Source organism: Rhinolophus sinicus, linkage group LG01 (genome assembly GCF_036562045.2).
Source record: "Rhinolophus sinicus isolate RSC01 linkage group LG01, ASM3656204v1, whole genome shotgun sequence".
NCBI classification, from domain to species: domain Eukaryota; kingdom Metazoa; phylum Chordata; class Mammalia; order Chiroptera; family Rhinolophidae; genus Rhinolophus; species Rhinolophus sinicus.
This window is the reverse complement of record NC_133751.1, coordinates 242,641-260,769: the sequence shown is the minus strand read 5'-3', so window position 1 is coordinate 260,769 and position 18,129 is coordinate 242,641. Positions and strand designations below refer to the sequence as shown.

At 54.7% G+C, this 18,129-nt stretch overlaps 1 protein-coding gene across 13 annotated transcripts in view; it reads left to right on the top strand.

Moving 5' to 3' along the window:
- PCNT (pericentrin) overlaps positions 1-18,129 on the top strand; it is a 111,755-nt gene that overhangs the window by 22,783 nt on the left and 70,843 nt on the right. For 10 of the 13 annotated variants that reach the window (XR_012492119.1, XR_012492102.1, XR_012492108.1 and 7 more), the window contains 12 exons: positions 618-752; positions 1,073-1,295; positions 2,941-2,996; positions 4,174-4,348; positions 4,879-4,997; positions 5,616-5,721; positions 6,520-6,709; positions 7,121-7,235; positions 9,910-10,039; positions 10,721-10,935; positions 15,706-16,154; positions 17,336-17,900. Coding sequence is in view for 10 of the 13 variants with exons in the window: in XM_074320047.1 (XP_074176148.1) it covers positions 618-752; positions 1,073-1,295; positions 2,941-2,996; positions 4,174-4,348; positions 4,879-4,997; positions 5,616-5,721; positions 6,520-6,709; positions 7,121-7,235; positions 9,910-10,039; positions 10,721-10,935; positions 15,706-16,154; positions 17,336-17,900 (2,478 nt within the window). In the remaining 3 variants the exon portion in view is untranslated. The remainder of the gene's footprint in view (positions 1-617; positions 753-1,072; positions 1,296-2,940; positions 2,997-4,173; positions 4,349-4,878; positions 4,998-5,615; positions 5,722-6,519; positions 6,710-7,120; positions 7,236-9,909; positions 10,040-10,720; positions 10,936-15,705; positions 16,155-17,335; positions 17,901-18,129) is intronic. The other 3 variants (XM_074319981.1, XM_074319934.1, XM_074320209.1) reach the window with 1 other exon arrangement.

Below are 18,129 nucleotides of genomic sequence, written 5' to 3'. Positions count from 1 at the left end.
TGGCTGGCAGTCAGTCACAGTGTCCTATATTCTGTCGCAGTGACTGGAGGGCAGACAGGCTCAGCTGGCCTGCGTCTGGCTTCCGACTTGACACTGAGCCCCTCAAACAGGCCTCATGTTCTTCCGTAGTTTTATTGGGACATAATGCACAGAACAGAATGCAGCACTTCTCACTGTACACTTAAGTGGCTTTAGGACAGTCAAGAGTTTGTGCGTCCGTTACAGCTAAATCTAAGACGTTTGTTTGCATCATCCCAGAAGGAAACTCTGCATTGGCAGTCACTAAACTCTGGTGACCACCAGTCTGCGTTGTCTGTGGACTCACCTGTTCCGGACGGTTCATGCAGAGGGAGCTGTCAGTGTGTCTGGCTTCTCTCCTTGAGTGTGTTTTGCAGTTCATCGATATTGTAGTGGGTCAGAAGGTCGTGACACCCATTGTGTGTGGGCGCCCCTCTTGCTCTCTGCTCACCTGTCGGCGGGCACTTGGGTGGCTCCCATCTTTGGCAACTGGGAGTAGTGCTGAGTGAACATTCATGGACGCGCCTCTGGGAGGACATGTGGTCATTGCTTTCAGGGGCTGAATTTCCTGGGTCACGTGTCTTGCCTTCCTTCCCTAGGAGTGTGAACGGGCCTGTGCGTCTGCAGGTGCTGAGTCGATGGGCCGAGCCGAGGACGAGGCTGGTGGGCATTGGTGGACGACGGGGGGGCGTCCACCTACAGCAGAGGAGCAGCAGGGGCAGCTGCTGGCCCAGGTGACCCGGGCACTCACGATTCTCACTTGGGCCCGTGGGTTTGGGATCTGGGGGTGGCAGGTGGGAGAGGTTTGTCACGGAGTGGACGGGCGTGCAGGGCAGGCTGGCTGCGTCTGCTTTCCTGCTTGGTTTTGTTTTCACGTCTCGTGTGGGGCCTTTGAGAGGGAGTGACATTGTGGACACCTGTTGACCGCAGTTCGGGCCAGGTGCCAGGGACCCTCCCTGCACGGCCAGCCTGTCCCCCATCCGCTGCTCATCCCACTCCATGTGTGTCCGTGCTGCGTGACGGGAAGCCGCCTCAGCTTGCCATGTCCCCACAGCCAGCGGCCGCCCTGGAGCTGGAGGCGCTGCGCCTGAGCCTGAGCAACATGCACGTGGCGCGGCTGGAGCTGGCACAGGCGCATCTGCAGCGGGAGAAGGACAGCGCGCTGACCGAGCTGCGGGACATGCTCAACGGCCGGCACGCCCAGGAGCTGGCCCTGCTGCACAGCAGGCAGCAGCTGCAGCTGGAGGAGCTGGCACGGCGCTACCACCAGGAGACAGGTACATGCCTGCTGGCCGCCGTCGGAAACGGGGGGGAGCAGGTGGCCTGCAGAGGTGCCCCGGGCGAGGCGTTCCCGCGCGCAGCTGCGTGGTGTGCTACATGGGGCGCCTGCTCCGGGCACTGGCCCCTGGGCCTCCTGGCCGGCGGGCTCCGCATGTCCTTCCTGCTCTGCTGTCCCCTTGCCTTTCGTCCATTTGTCCAGTGAGCTTGTGTTAACTTGAAATGATGTTGTTGGAGGTAGTTTGCTCTCGTGCTGCAGGTTTCTGTCTCTGCACCTTTGGCAGGACGGTGTCTGGCCTACCTGGATGCTCATGGACACAACCCCACATCCCACGGCGCTCCTGTCCCCTGATTCTCTGGCCAACCCCAAGTTCTTTACATCTAAGATGTATTTCATGTTTTCATTTTAACGTGTCTGGTACACTTTTTGTTAAAGTGCTCACTAATTTTTGTAAACACTGGGTTTTTAAACCCTAGCGTCACCGAGCAGTGGTACACACATTTACAGTGCACACTTGAGTGGGCTTGTGTGTGTCACAGACTTGTGCCGACATCACACAGTCGAGTTCAGAGCGCTCATCACCCCGAAAGGCAGCTTGTGCCCGTTAGCAGCCCCCCGCTTTTCTGCTGGCACGGGTACCTGCTTATCTACCTGCTGGGGTTCTCCTTTGAGCTGTGAGGGCCCCAGGCGGGCTCTGGCAGTGTGAGAAGTCCTGCTCCTTAGCTGTGGGCCCACCCCCACTGGAGAGCACTCTCAGGTCCTTGTGCCGTCCCACGTGTCCTCATGTGGGTTCAAACAAACGGAAATAATGTCGTTTTACGCCCCTCATTTTGTTTATTTTTTAAAATACAAAACATGGTGTGCCTCAGGCCCCTTCCGATGCTGTTTCCTCCAGGTACACTTGAGAATGAGTCCATGCGGCCCACACCTGCCCTCTGCTCCGTGAGGCTCGGCTGGGGTGGGACTTGTCCTCAGAGGGTGGCAAGCGGCCCTTGGCCTTAAGTCGGGACTTGCTCAGGCTGCCCTCACTGCATGCATGGCATTAGCTGCCGCCTGGTGCCACCTCTCCCCAGCTGCACCCTGGCCTTTCCTGAGGCTCCAGCCATGTCTGCCTGGCGCCCTGATTGCCAGGTGTACACCCCCCTCTCAGGCCACATTTGCCGCCCGCACCCCCAGGCCAGCTGTGTCCTGGTCCTCCGCCCCCAACCCCTGGGCCTCTGCCCTTGTGCGGCCTCCCTCGGGGCTGGGGGTTGTTGCGCCCTAGAACATCTCTCCCTGGTTTAGCTTACCTGTGCTCCGACTCCTTGTCTGGAATCTGGCCCCATGTGGAGTGGACAGGCTGGGGTCCCACCAGGAAGAGGTGGCCTCAGCGTCCTCAGTGACTTGTGCAGCCCCCGAGCTCACCGGCCTGTCATGCTGGCTGGGAGGCCCACTGGCCTTGGTTTGGCCAGGAATATAATTTGTTAATTAAAGCAGACATCGTCATGCTCTTGCTCCCTCACAGGTGTGTCCTGTTGTCCCATTGATGCTGGAGGGTGTTTTTGTTGAGGGGCAGTGGGCATTGGGAACCCTCTTATCTCCTGGGGGAGGAGATTGTGGAAAAGTCTGAGACGCGGTGGACTGAGCGACTGTTTTTCTTGCAGCTGAGCTGAAGGAGAAGTTACAGTCAGAAACGGAGAAAAATGCCCAGATAACAGAGGTGTGTATGATCAGAAAACGTCATTCTGCGTACACAGTGCTCTTCCCTTTCTCCCTATCCCGCCACCCTGGAGCTCCACACTAAAACCCCCACTTTGGCTCAGGCAGAAGCCAGGCAGTTTCAAAAAGTGTTGCGTTGTCAAAAGTGTGCTGTAGAAAAGTGTCGCATTGTCAAAATTCAGAGGTGAAGTATTCTTTTTCTTGTGCAGTTTAAAATTGGCAAATGGCTTGTTGTGTCATACGACGCCCTTGCTCCTAAATCTGCTTTTCTCAGTGGTCCTTGCTGTCCTCACGCAGGGTGTGGACTGAGCGAGATGTGTGGGGAGCGTGTTGGGGCGCCTGGGGACCTCAGAGGGAGAGGTGTGCCTGGGGGGACGGCCTGGCCGCAGGGTCCTCGCCTGTGAGGTCCGTGGTTGGCCCCGTTCACAGTGCTGACCACACCGCATGGCCTGCCACTCTCCTGCTGCTCCCACCCACACCCCCTTTTGGGGGAAAGAGCTGTGTTTCGAGTATAACACAATTAGTTCTTCCCTGAGGAAGTCTTTCACTGGAACTTCTGATTCTCCTGGACAGTCCCATTCTCAGGGCTATGTTTGTGGAGGGGCCGTTGGTGCTGGTGGTGGTAGAAGAAGTGGGTGATGTCTGGGGACACGGGTGACGATAGGGGACACGTGTGGTGTTGGGGCAGGTGAGCGTTTGTTCTGGCCGCTTTGGTCAGGCAGTTGGTGGAGGACAGCCATCAGTCCCGGGTTGGAGGCTGGTGCCTCAGCCTGCCCGTCTGAACTGGACAGGCGGAACTCATTTCTTAGGGCGCCCGGACAGAGCCCGGCCTGCCCGCAGAGCTCAGCGACGTCTCTGTAGCACACCCGGTCTGCGTGGGGGACGGACGCGTGAATCTGAAAGAGTGACCACGCGCCCGTGCTGTATGTTCATAGACAGGTTCTGTTTATGGGCAGGTGGTCTTGTTTCTTTCCCTTGGCTGTTTGCCTTGTGAGTACTTCCGGTCCTGTCCCTTTTAGCAGACGGGGACCGACTGGAAATCTGGAGCCAGTTTCCTGTGGTGACAGTCTGGTCTGGGCAGGGGGTGACTGCCCAGTTTTCGAACGTGTGATTTAAATTCTTCTTATGGCAGATAACCCCCCACTGGTTATAGTCTCCTTTTTGATTATTTAAATTAGACTCTGAAGCGAGACTGGGAATCCGAGAGAGATTTATGCTTAGAGAACCTACGCCAAGAGTTATCTACAAAGCACCAGGCAGAACTGGAGAATTTACGGAGCCAGTTTAAGAGGGAATCGGCAGAACTCAGAGCTGGGCTGGAGAAGATGTCTCAAGCCAAAAATCAGGCTGAACGTGAGTGTGTGACACATGAGAGTGTGACACGTGAGAGTGCGGTGAGCAGTTTAGAAGGGACTCTGGTTTCCCTGTAGTTATGGAGTGAGCGCCCTGTGGTTTGCCAGCTGCCACTGAGCATGAGTGTTCAGATGCCGCCTAGCATGTGCCCCCCCCCACGTGATCCCCCGTGAGGAGGGACGGGGTTTCCGCTTGTGGGCACAGGTCCCTCAGGTCCCTGAACCTTCCCGAAACCTGTTCCAGAGGCGGTTTTGCACACTCCATTATTAAAGCATTACCCGAGCAGCAGTAGCGGGATTGTTCCCTTTTTATGCCGGTTACCCGACACCCACCGGTCAAAGAGGCTGTGTGCTGGCCTGCTGGCCTGCGCCCCTCCCTCCCTCCCAGGACAGAGGGCTGCTGAGCAGGGCCTGCAAGGAGTCTGGGGCCGCCAGCGCGAGGTGGTACTCAGTGCCAACTGCAGTCACTACCGAGACGTGCTGCCGCGGATGAAGACAGAGGCTGCAGACTGAGTGGTCTGTGCTCCCCAGTGTCCCTCCAGAGTCTGCAGGCACAGCAGAAGGCCACCGTGAAGAGGCTGCAGGAGGACCTGGGGTCCCAGTACTGCCGGCACGCGGAGGACCCAGAGCTGGCGGATGGGCAGCTGCAGGTAGGCCATTCCCAGCAACCTGTGCGGTCACATAGGAGATGCCAGGCAGGGTTTCAGGAGACTGCTGGGTGGGCTGAGGACAGCACCAGTTATACTCAGTCTGCACAGAGTTCGTGTTCTTGCCCTGTCCAATGCCCCTGAAACATTAGGGCTGTCAAGACACGTGCTCTGACCACATTTACTAAAGACATTCCTAAGGAAAGGTCACCAGTAACATCCCGCAGCTTATGCATCAAGCTCTTCTTCCGTGAAACGCTGTCAGAACATGGGTGACGTGGCCCAATCTTCTCTGAGACCTGAGTGCTCTTACACCAAGCCCAAGAACCAGCCCAAGCACGGGCTTGAGAAACGAGTGAAGCAGGAGATACAGTTAGTCGTGGCCTGTGCACAGGTCACAGCTGAGCAGGGACAGTCCTTGGAGCCCTGCAGGAGCCTGTATCCCGGCCCTGCAGCTGTTGCACCCAGGCCGAGGCCAGGGCAGGGCCAGGGCACATGTCCCTCGCTGATGGGACCGAGGCACAGGAGGGCACCTGCTGTCCTGTGTCCTGCGTGAGGAGAGGCCGTAGAGCCTTAGGCTCGGTCAGTGTGTCTCACCGGTACCTTCCTTTCTGGTTGCAGAACCTTCAGGCATCACAGGAAGAGCTGAAGGCTGAGTCACAAGAGGGACACTGGCGCCTGTGGTCTCAGCTTGAGTGCACGAGGACCGACGAGCAGGAGCTGAGTGGTAAGGGCCCTGTGTTGGGCATCAGACCCTCAGAAGCCAGAATGCGGGCTTCACTTGTTGGCGCAGACCAGACGGTGGCTGTGGCAGTGGACACGTTGACTCGTGAACTTCCCGGCTGTGGGCGCTGCAGCCTGAGGTGGAGCCTTGGTCTCATGCTGAGCAGCCCACCCGTCTGCCCACGGGACCTCAGGCCCCTCAAGTGGGAGGTCAGCAAGCTGCCCACAGGTGCAGGCTTCCCTCTGCCTGGAAGCGGCGGCTGAGCGTGCTAGAAATGCAGTTCTGAGCCGGTGCCCGGGGTCACAGGGATGCCTTCTGCATGGGTCCCATGAGTTCCATCCCATGTGGGAGGGCGACAGCTGAGGCTGCGAGCCCCACGCCTGTAGCCCCTCCCTGGAGGCTGCTCACCTGGGCCCTTTAGGGACCTGTGTCAGCGGCCTGTGCTCCTGGGCGGTCAGGGGCCGCTGAGGAGGAGAAACAGACGTGCTTCTCTGCCGCTCGCTCATTTCTGACGGAGCCTTTGAGGCCGGTACTGGCCCTGACTGGGGAAATGTGATTTGGGACGAGGGAGTTAGGAGAAGAGCAGAAATGGCACCTGCCGGCTGCTCGCTGGTGAATGCGTCCAGTCTGTCCGGCTTCTCCCTCCAGCCAGAGGCCTGTGGGTCACCTCCCTGTGGAGGCCGCCTGTGTCATGTCGCAGGCTCAGAATTCTACCCCCGCCCTGCACTCCAGGTTCTTCAGGGTGGCCCGATTTCCCCTAGTGTTTCATTTGAAGTGATGGCATAATTTCGTCCCATTAAGAGCTGCGCGAGTGGCCGCCGGCCCGAGCACCTGGCGTGGAGGATTTGCAGCAGCAGCAGAGCGAGCACGACTCCCGGCTGGAGCGGCTCCTGCTGTGTTCTGACAGGAGTGGCCAGGAGTGCCCGACGCAGTCACCGCAGCGGCTGCAGGAGCGGAGGGAGGACACTCTTCTGGAGTCTGAGGAAATAAGGTAAATGAAGCAGCTTTCATCTTAATCCTTTGACGTGCGGAAACCTTGGGCCGAACTGCTGTCTGCTCCGGTCAGTGACTTGGTGCCATGGAGGCTAACGGCCTCGAAACAAAACATCGTGAGGGCTGGGAGCTGATCTGACTCACGCAACAGGCCGAGGATGGCAACATGCCGGAGGCGCAGGTCGTGGGAAGCCACTGTTGCCTCAGGGTCCCCTCAGCTGTGACACTGGCTCCGGCCACCATCACAGACACAGCTCACTCAGCCCCACTGTCCCTTCCCTGACACACAAGCAGGGTTGCGATGGATGGAGCTGGGGGCGTTTTCTCTCATGTGGTCAGAGCCAGGGTGGCAGAGGTCACCTGTGGGAGCACCACGTGCCGGCCTGTCAGGACCTGTCTTCTCTTGTAGTGTACCTGGCGTGGGGCTAGAAGAGACGTCTGAAAATGAAGGGAGAGACTGCCTCCATCCGCTCAGCCTGCAGCAGGAGCCGCGTGAGGTGACGGCCAGTTTGGTCCGACTGAGGGTAGAGTTGACATGTGACCTTGTGCTAGTCCAAGTTGGACAATGTGACAATTCGATGTCTGTCCATGTTGTGAAACAGCTACCACAGTGAGTCTCCTGGGCATCACCACGCACAGTTAACAAATTCTTTTCCTGGTGATGAGAACCTTTAAGATCTGCTGTCTTAGCAAGTCTCAGATGCACAAAGCAGCACTCTCGCTGCAGTCCCACGCTGTGCGTTCATCCCAGGACTTACCTTGTAACGCGAAGTTTGCTCCTTGGATCCCTTCACCCGGCTCAGCCCACCCCTGCCTGTAGCAACCACCACTGTTCTCTGTATCTGTGAGCCTGGTTTGCTTTAGAGTCCACATACAGTGAGATCATGTTCTTTGTCTTTCTGTCTGACTGACTTAGCAGGATGCCCTCCGGGTGTGCCCATGTCACAAATGGCAAGATTTCATCCTGTTTCATGGCCGAATGACATTCCATTGTATGTGTGCCTTGCATCTTCTTTGTCCATTCATCCATCAGTGGACACCCAGGTTGTTTTCATATCTTGGCTGCTGTAAATAACGCTACAGTAACCATAGGGATGCAGACATCTTTTCGAGTTAGTGTTTTCGTTTTCTTCAGATAAATACCCAGAAGTGGCATTGCTGGGTCGTAAGGTAGTTCTATTTTTAATTTTTTGAGGACCCTCCATACTGTTTTCCACAGTGGCTGCACCAATTTGCAGTCCCACCAACAGTGCACGAGGGTTCCCCTTTGTCCATGTCCTCACCAGCCCTTGTGTGTTGATTCATTGATGATGCCATTCTGACAGATACGTGATATCTCACTGTGGTTTTGATTGCCTTTCCCTGGTGATGAGTGACACTGAGCGTCTTTTCATGTGCCTGTTGGCCATCTGTGTGGAAAGATGACTATTCAGAACTTCTCCCTATTTTTAATCAGATTGGCTTTTTGTTGTCGAGTTAGGTATGTGAGCAGTTTGTATCACTGAGAAGGGCTGTGTTTCCGTATCTTTAGACTATTTGATGGTATGAAATCTGGATGCCCATCCTTTTCACAAGCGCTATCTGACACATGTCACATAAAGGAAGTGAACAGCTCTGGCGACCTACTGGCTTTGTGGTCTGTTTGCGTGTTTGTTCACAATGATACACGTGATGAGCTCAGTGGTGTAAAGCGGAGCCGATGTGGGGAGCCTGCCGTCCTGCCCTGGCGCCCCCGTCCCCATGCGCTCCCTGCACCGAGGACTGCAGTGCAGACATGTATCCTGCCCTGAGCATCGCTCACTGGCCTCTGTCTCCCCTCAGGTGGCCTCCAGGTGCTTGTTTCTGTCATTTGTAACCTGTGTAGATGGCCAGTCCAAACGGCCTCTGTGACGGTGGTCGGTGCTCTGTGCTGCAGTGTGGTGGCCACTGGCACATGCGGCCAGGAGCACCTGGGGAGCGGTGGTTGCCTTTTGTTCAGTGCTAACCCTTGCAGTGTCAGTAGCCCCAGGTCTGGGGGCCGATCTCTAGGCGGGCAGTGCTTACAGGTGGCAGAGCACCCATGGCCCTCAGCTGGTAAGGACGGCTGTCGTCTAAACACCTGCTCTTCCTGGTCACTCAGGTGTGTCTCAGTCAGCTCAGGCAGCCAAGCAACGGACATTTGTCTCCTCATGGTGCCAGAGGCTAGAGGTCCAAGGTCAAGGTGTCACAGGGCTGGTTTGTTAATGAGGTTGAATGTCTTTGTACTTATTTACTGAGCGTTCTTTCTTTTTTATGATTTGCTATCCACATCTTTGCTCCTTTCCTCTGTGGTTCAGATGTCCCGCACTGCTCGTGGCTGGACATGACTGTGGTCACTTCCATGTGGCTGCTGGAGTCCCCAGGGCTGGAGTTATCAGTCCTGCTCCTTGCCCTCGGCTCTTTCTCCCCACGCTCAGCGTAACAGTATTTTGCTCAGTTTTCTTCTGGTTCTTCTAAAGGCTTACTTTCTACTTTCAATTTCGTCCGTCTGGAACTTAGCTCTTGTTGGCCGGAGGTGTAGCCTTAAGTTTTTTCCTCTTTCCCAGTGGTGAGTCAGGTTCAGGCCTGACTGGCTGGATCTGCTCTCCCGTCTGCACCGTGACCCCTTCATGTGCTCAGTCGTCTCAGGGGCAGGACTCGTGACTTTTAGCTTGCTGTGACTCCTCTGGTTTAGGGGGAAAGTGGATTTCCGAGTTGCATTGTGGGGGACAGGAAGTATTGAAGCAGCGCTTGAACCTTCTTCGTCTGGATGCCCGGCCAGGCCCTGCTGTCAGGGCTCCTCACGGCAGCAGGCAGAGACCCTGCCCCGCAAAACTCCCAGCAGGCCCAGCACTGGCTCTGTTAGGGGCCGAGCAGGCCAGGGAGGGCGGAGACTCGTGCTAAGTGTGTACAGAAACCTGGGAGCCCATCGGGCTGGTCAGGAAGGCTGTGTGACTTGTGAAAGACAAAGGGGTGAGTGGAGGAGGCAGAGTCTGGGAAGGGGAGGGGAGGGCAAGGGCAGGGTGTTCCGAGAAGGTTCTAGTCAGGCTCCAGGAGCAGCCTGCCTCCCTCGGGGCTGTGGTCCGCCGTTTCCATCTGGACATGAGGGGAGACGGCCCGTGAGCCTTACCTGGGAGGCAGCGAGAGGTCCACCAGGCAGAGAGGCCCATGCAAACGTTTCATCTGTATGCTCCCCCAAAGGCCAGCCTGCGAGTGCACACACAGGTGGAAGAGAGCCGCCAGCGCCAAGGGGCAGCCCAGCAGGATGCAGACGTCTCAGAGACCTACGTGTTGGAGCAGCGGGCGGGGCCCTTGGAAGGGCCGGGCCAAGGTGGGAGCCTCTCAGAGCTCAGGCTTGTTTGTGGGGCATCGGGAGCGTCGGCCTGGCCACACAACCGCACTGGGGTCACCGGCGGGGGTGGCTGGGAGGTGGCTAGTGCATAAGCTCTGGTCATCCCAGGGGCGTGGCAGATGGGGATAGGCAGTGGCCTTGCCACCAGGGAGAGTGGGTGTGAGGCCGGACACAGATTCCAGGAGGGGGTGGGTGCCATCTCTTCTGCGCCGAGCTGGGCACGTGAGGCAGAGAGCCCCACGCGAGGGTCCCGTGTGAGGACATGGTGCATGCTCTGTCATGAGCGCCGTCCTTGGCCCAGGCTCCCTCAGAGCTGGTGGAGCGGGCAAGGGGGGCATGGCCCCGAGAGCTGAGGTCACACCGCACTTGGCCTCTGTCCTTCCTCTTCTCCCTCCTGCGTGAGGTGCCTATGGCCACCACATGGCACCTTACTGCCGCCAGGCACGATGTACCAGCTAAGAGCCATGTGTTACCTGAACTGAAGGAGCAGAGTGGGTGGCTGGGGCCAGGCTGTGTGTGGGCATGCAGCGTGGCCACACTGAGCGCACGTGGTCTTCAGAATCTGCAGGTCTGTTGTCGCAGCGTCTGTAGGCAGGTTGTTGCCGTGCTGCATGGGTGTCCTCGGTGTCGCACCTGACTGTCCTCCCTGCCTCCTTGCAGAGCTCACTCGCGTGCCTCTCCAGGTTGCGCAGGACATGGCCGAGGAAGTGGAGACGGCTGTGGCGGCCAGAGTGCTGGGTTTGGAAGCCGAGCACAAGGTCAGACTCTCGCTGCAGATGGAACTCAAGGAAGAGATTGAGCTGCTAAACGTGGAAAAGAGAGATTTACTCGAGAAGCTGCAGCAGGAAATTCGCCTGAATGAAGATTTGGAGAAAGTGAGTTTCGAGTCCTCACGGCGGCCACCGTGACCTAGGGGAGCAGGTGGCCTGGCTGGCTGGGTGGCGGGGGTGTCGGTCTGCTCACTGCTTGGCTGAGTGGGTTTGGTGAGTGTCTCCCTCAGTCAGGACCAGCTTCCCCCCAGCCGAGTCAGAGCATCGCCTCCTGTTGTCCCTTCCACCGGCCCCCAGCGGCTGGGGCACAAAATGGGGCCACCTTCAGGCTGTCCCCCCCAGTGCTTCCTGTGGTGTCTTTGATCAGCCCAGGGCCGCCAAGCCAAGTTCCCGAGGGAGCAATGGGCACCACTTACAGCAGCGCTTTACCCCTGGAGTGAGTGAATCAGGCTGCAACTTCTAAGTCCTTTCTGCACGTTCAGCTCTGCTTTGGGCCCACTGCCCTCACTCTACGTTCTTCCTGTAAGGGGCTTTGCATGTTTAGTCTCCATCAAAACAGACTTTCCCAGGAAGCCATCCTCACTTGCAAGTTTGATGATGTGCTGTTCTCTGTCCTCGGCATTGTGAAGACTTGGAGTAAAGTTGGGCTGAGGGCAGAGCTTTTGGGAGCCGAGCTGGCAGCTGTGGCGGCCATGGTCCTCAGACCATGACCTCAGGCGTTTCTCATGGGCTGGCTTTCCTTGGTGCCTTTGGTGTCGGGTGTATGTGTGCCTCCTGGACCCCGTTTCTCACTTACCAAGGGGGCTGCGCACTGGCTGTCTCCCGTCAAGGCTGTCAGGTTTTGCTTTAAGTTTTGAAGCGGTTACACAGCCTGTTGTGACGTGTTTCTGACAGATGTGCCTCTACCATCATCTGTCCCTTTCTGTCCTGTTGGCATAGTCATTGTAGTTTTCATTTGCATTGTGTTTGCATGGTGTCCCTTTTCTGTCTGTTTTACTTTATTGAAAGAAACTACCTGAAGTTAGTGTCTCACCCCACAGGTGAAGGGCTCAGTTCCACGAGACGACCCCCCTCAGAGGCCAGTTGCAAGTAGTGGGTCCCCAGTTGCTCACACCTGTCTGACTTGGCTTCAGTGAGAATGTTCCCATTACCCCCGCCCCCCTTTCAGGTGCAGTAATTGCTAGACCGCTCACAGAACTCAGGGAAACAGCTGACTGACTGGCCCCAGTTTATCACCGAGGGTTCAAACAGGAATAGCCACAGGGCAAGGTGGAGTGCCAGCGACCCAGCTGGTGCACCTCAGCAGCCGGGAGGCTGTCCAACCCCAGTATTTAGGGATGTCATGGAAGCTGAGGAAATCACCAGCCATTGGTGACTGACCTCAGTGTGTCTCCTTCTCCCTTCCCTGGAGGTTGGGTGGGGTTGAAAGGTGTTCTGGGGACAGCCCCATCCCGAAGCCATGCAGGGGTTCCAGCCACTAGTCTTCTCCTTGCATACGTGTTGGGATGGAGTCTCAGAGAGCAGTTTCCAGGCTGTCAGCCTCATGTGGAAAGGTGCTGGTGCGGTTGTGTAGCCCGTGCATGCGCAAGACGCATCCCTGTGTAAGCACTTACGTAACCAGTTGGCCATCAGCCACTACTGCTCTGTGTGCTATAGAACTGCCTTGGCTGCATTAGCAAGCGTGGATGGTGTGGGTGATCCCACTTCCTTTGTCTTCCTGGCCGCCAGCGAGACTGTGGTGCAGGAAGACCCCCTCGTTGGGGTACTGACAGATGTTTGCTTCCTGTGTCTCACCCAGCCACCATCGAGACTCTAGTGGTATGAACCCCATATCCGTGGCTCTGTTGTTGTTCCTTTTCGGCCTCACTATTCTGTGTTCACCTGCTGGAAGCCAAACTCTGGTGTGACATCTGGCATTACAATTCGAGACCCTCTTATCACTGCAGAGATGCCAAGGGTTTTAGCAGCTGTGTGCCCACAGCTAGAGACAAGGACCGCACAGTTACTTCTTAGTGTGTTACACACACGCACAACATGGCATTGGGTGTTTTTGAAATCATGCTGACTATCGACCTCTTTATTGGAGTGTGTAGTCCCTTTGCTTCTCATGTCGTTATTGATGTGGTTGGACTGAGGTCTGCCGTTTTACTGTTAGTTTCCACAGGGTGCATCTGTTTTTCTTTTGTTCGTTTCTTTTCTTTTTTTTTTGTTCCTCTGTTTCTTCTTTTGCCTTTTGGATTAGTTGAAAACTCTTAGAGTTGATTTTAATGGCTCTGTTGATGCCTGAGTTGTACCTCTTGCGTTATGATTAATGGTTGCTCTAGGGGTTGGAACAGACATTCATAACTTGCAGTCTTCTTAGGGTTAACGTCAGGCTGTTGCACAACAGTGTAAGAGCTCAGGATTGCAAACGTGCATTTACCACCCCCTGTCTTTTATGCTGTAACTGTCATACAGATGAAGTCTACCTGTGTTGTAAGCTCTGCAGTATGATGCTTTACTCTGAATAATCATTTGTACTTGAAAGAAATTAAAGACAAGAAGTCTTACATTTGCCATTCATAGTGCTCTTCATTTCTCCCCGAAGATCAGTGTTTACAGCTGGTATGGGTGTGCACATCTGCACACGTTCTCCTAAAGCTCAAAAGGCTTACTTTTACCTTCATTCTTGAAGAATATTTTGGTGCATGTAGAAATCTGGGTTGACTGTTCAGGATTGAAAGATGTTCCCTCTGACCTTGTTTCTGGTCTACGTCCCTCCACAGCTGTTCCTGAACTTTAATTCCCATCCACCTATTCCATGTGTCCAACCTGGCTCTGGCTGTTTTCCAAAACTAAATCCATCTGCAAAAGATGCAGGTTTATACTTAGGACAAATAAATGAATAAGTAAACTTACTCACTGCTCAGATCCTTGTTCCCTTGAATATCGTGTGTCATTTCCTTTTGGCTCCTTCAAAGATTTGTCCCTTTATGTTTTGTTCTCAGTCATTTCACTATGATGTGCCTACGTATGATTTCTTTTGACATGTTTTCTCTCATGAGATTCTAAAAATTAGTACATAAAATTGATCGCAAATATTTGAGAAAAGGAAACAGCGATTCTTAGAAATATAATTACCTTAAAAAAAAACCTATACTAGGTTGACGCCATCTTTTCTTATTTAATGATGATATTATTGAATTGGTGGTCTTTCGATAACTTACAGAAAATTCTGTACGTTTATTTTTTACCAAATTTGGGAAACTTTCGTCAAGTATTTTCCTCAGTTTTTTATTTCTGCCCCATTGTCTCCTTTCCTTTTAGAGGTCCATTTACATGGATGCTGTATCTTTTGGTTCCTCAGGTTCTGTTCATTTTATTTTTTCTAATCTTTTCTCCTTGTTGGTTAAATTCTATTGATCTTCAAGTTTACTGACTCTTCCTTTCGTCATCTCTAATTTGTTTTTAAGTCCTTCTATTGAATTTTCAAATTTCAGTATTGTGTTTTTCAATTCTAGACTTTTCATTTGGTTGTTTTTAATAGTTTCTATTTTCTTTGCCTTGATTTCCTATTCTTTTATTCATTGTGAGCATATTTTCCTTTATGTTCACAAGTGCAGTTACGATAGCTGTTTTAAAACCTCTGTCTGCTAATTTCAACATTTGTGTTATCTTGGGGTTCTCCACCGATACATTTTCTCTTTAGCATGGGCCGTACTTCCTCTTTACTTGTATATCGCTAGTTCTGAATTGGATCCTAGACGTGGTGGAGACTCTGGATTCTGTTAGGTTCCTCTGAAGAGTGTTGATTTCTTGTTTCATTGGCAGTTAACATGGCTGGATTCAGACTACACAGGGCTTGTTCTCTGTGCTGGACTGAAGCACATTGTTCAGTTATTTTAGCCTTAGCCGGCCTGCCCTTGGGGGCCACCCACACACGTACGGATCTGGGATCAGCCAGACTTTGCAGCTTCCCCCTCTCGCTCTGTCCTGATGGGCTCTCCTCTCTCACTTTACAGCCCTCTGTTCAAATAAGTAAGATGATGGGATTTTGTGAGCACAGCTCAGTGAGTTTCCAGTGCCATTTCTGTTGGGCCTTCCGGTAGCTTTTTATGTTTTAACCGGAGTGTATAGTTATCTCTGGGAAGGTTGGTCAGACTGGAGCTTCTCAGCCATCACCAGAAGCAGGGCCCTAAACTTTATTTTTAATAAATGAGGAGTTGATGTCAGTCTTACATACCTGTTTTGGTTTTGGTTTTTTTTTTTGGATGATTTTTAGTACTTTGTTGACCTACTTTCTTTCCTGTTTCAAAAACCAGGATATTTCCCTCCTTTCCGCTTTCTGAATCATCTCCGTTTTCACAAGATACCTTTGAAAATATTGGTTTTAGCTCATCATCCTCTGGCTCTGGCTCCTGTATATCCTGGAATATAAATCATGCACATCCAGAGACTCAACCTCATGACACTGTCTGCTGCTTTCATCTTCTTGCTGGTGGCATTTCCACTGTGTTGGGTCACTGGCCTTTCCTCGACAGAAGACCTGTGACAGACCTGATTTTCCCCCGTTGCTGGTCTTGGCGCCACAGAGAAGGACTCCAGCCCCGACTCTGCTCCACTCCCACGCATGTGTGTTAGTTCAGTTAGTTTTCATGCAGGCCTGCTGGCCCCGTTGGTTCCAGGTGCCAGGATGTGGACACATTTTACTTAAGCAGGTGGTTTCAGTTGGTCATTTTAGGTTCCTTCTGGTCCCATTCACACAAGCCGTCCATTGCTGTACCCGGCATAATGGCCACATGTTCTGGAAGGTCCTGCCTTCACATTGGGGCTGGGTCATTGCTGCCAAAAACCTGTTGCTTCACTCTCTTCCTTCTTCAATAAAACTGTCTACAGGCAAAACATGACTTAGCTGAATGTCACCAGGAAGAGCTGAGGAAAGCTAAGGAACAGATTCAGCTACTGAAACAAGAATTCAGAGAGAGAGAAGCAGAGTGGAAGGTCACCAGTGAGGCCCGAAAGAGAGAAGCAGAAGAGCAACTGACACGGATGCTCCTGGACCTGACCCAGCAGGCGGCGGCGGGCAGACAGTCCCTGCTCAGTGAGTTTGAGCTCCGAGAAACTGAGATGCGGCAACTGCATGACCAGCAGGCGGCCCAGATCCGGGACCTGGAGGCATCACTGGTAGAGCAGCAGGGCCGCCTACGGCAGCTGGAGCTGGGGCTCGCGGAGGACGAGTGTCCGCAGTGCAGCAAGTGTGGCCGGGAGCCGGGCCAGGACTGGGAGCTGGCTGCTGTCCGCCTGAAGGAGGACTGTGCCCTCCAGCTGACGCTGGCTCAGAACAGGTGGGTGACGTCCTGGTAGCGGTGTGTTGAGTGTGGACTGTCGCTGGGTTCCCACGCGAGACCTGACCCAGGTCACCTGGCAGACTGTGGGAGGCAGGTCACCTGGGAAGACGAGCTGTGAATGCTCAGCAGTGTCCTGCGTCCTCACCCTAAAGCCAGAGTGAGACGTGCCGCTCTGTGACCAAGACATGCTGGCAGAAACTGTCCAGGTCCTTGCGGTGGAGTCTCTTCCTCAGATGGACGGATGCTGCACATGCTTCATTCACATCATTTCTGTTCTTCGCACATTTCAAAATTTCAATGCAGACCTTTCGGCTTTGTTTATCATAACGACGTGCAGTCTGCACATGTTTTTTCTGTTTTTTTAAGCTTTAACAGGTGATTTTTTTAAACAAAACATTTTTTCTAAAATACATACATTCTGTAAGTTTTAAATAGACGTTGTGAATTGGTTCTTGGCCTTTGACGGTGCTGACTGTTTGCAACCTGGGCTGTTGTGACCAGGCTGTTTGTGAGTTTTGGGGTCATCGGAACTTCTGCCTCTTCTCGTGTGTCAGCTGCTCCCAACGTCACGCATGAGCTGCAGGAGCTTCTGCTCTGGGGTTTGAGCATGTGGGCATGAAAGCTCAGCGCACCCTCTGTGGTCAGGGTTAGATGGGTAGTGTCTGGGGGTGGGTAGCACACACTGGCGGTCACGCCTCCATTTGTGTCAGCTCAGCAGGGCCCGCCACCATTGGACCCTGTGGTTGAGCTTCCAGGCAGGGCCCCAGGCGCTTTGGCAAGACTGCGTTTTCTGCCTCTGCTTGTGGCCCTGCCAGCCAGCGACTCGTGCCCGCACGTCCCGAGTTCACGTCCCTTACTCGCAGCTGAAGGGTTTCTGAGGTCTGCTGGACACCCTCTGCGGCCCTGCCGCCCCCGTCGGTCCCTCCTCCCGTGGTCACAGTTGTGCTGGCCGTGTGCAGTGCCCGGCAGAAGTGTACCTGCTTTCTTGCTGTGTGTCCTGCACTGGGAACGCCTGGCTCTGTCCCTTTCACTCCACTTGCTCCTCTTGGGCCGTTTGTGGCCGAAGGAGGAGGAGCAAGGACAGTGAAAACCACATGCTGGTCTTGCCAGGAGTGGGTTTCCTGGAAGGATATGAAAGGTTTGGTGCTTTTATGACTGTGGTTTTGCTGTCACCTCAGGCTTTTAGAGCAACGTAGAGAAATCACCGAGAAATTCACTGTTGAACGAGACGCTTTGCTACGGGAGGCCCAGGAGAGGCACGCCAGCGAGCTGCGGCTCCTCCAGGACAGACACCGGCAGCACCTCGCGTCCCTGACTGCGGAGCTGCAGGCCCGGCATCAGGCTGACACCGCGGAGCTGCGGGCTGCGCTTGAGAGGCAGCATTGCACTCTTTCGGGAGAGCGAGCGGCTGAGTCGCAGGAGGAACGTGTTGCGGAGGTCTGCGCTCTGGAGGCGAGGCACCGGTCAGATCTGGAGTCAGTGGAGGCGAGGCACCGGTGTGAAGTAGAGGCCCTTCGCAGTGAGCACAGGCGGGCCCTGGAGCTGCTGCAAGCTAGCCATGAGGGACAGGTGCACAACCACCTGTCTCCTGAGCACGTGGCTCCGACTCCAGAGTTTGAGGGACTTGAGCAGGAACGTGACGCCGAGCTTCAGTCTGCAGAGGCCTGCCATGGCGCTGAGCCGGGCACCGAGTGCCCCGAGAGTCTGAGGGTCCCTGCAGCCAGGTCTGGCGGGGCTCAGCAGGTGAGGCTTGCCCTGCCACTCCCAGCACAGGCCTCTCCCTGTTTCCATGTGTTCGCTGCACGCTGTATGCCCGAGGGTGTGCACCTGAGCGAGTGTCAGTGTCTGTGCCGGCCTGCGTGTATCCAGGCTACCACCATTGGCGGTGACTTTGGATGGAGACCAGTGAGGTTGAAGGGTCTTTTTGATTACAGGCTCCTCGGGGGAAGCTGTGGGCCTGTGATCGCAGTGG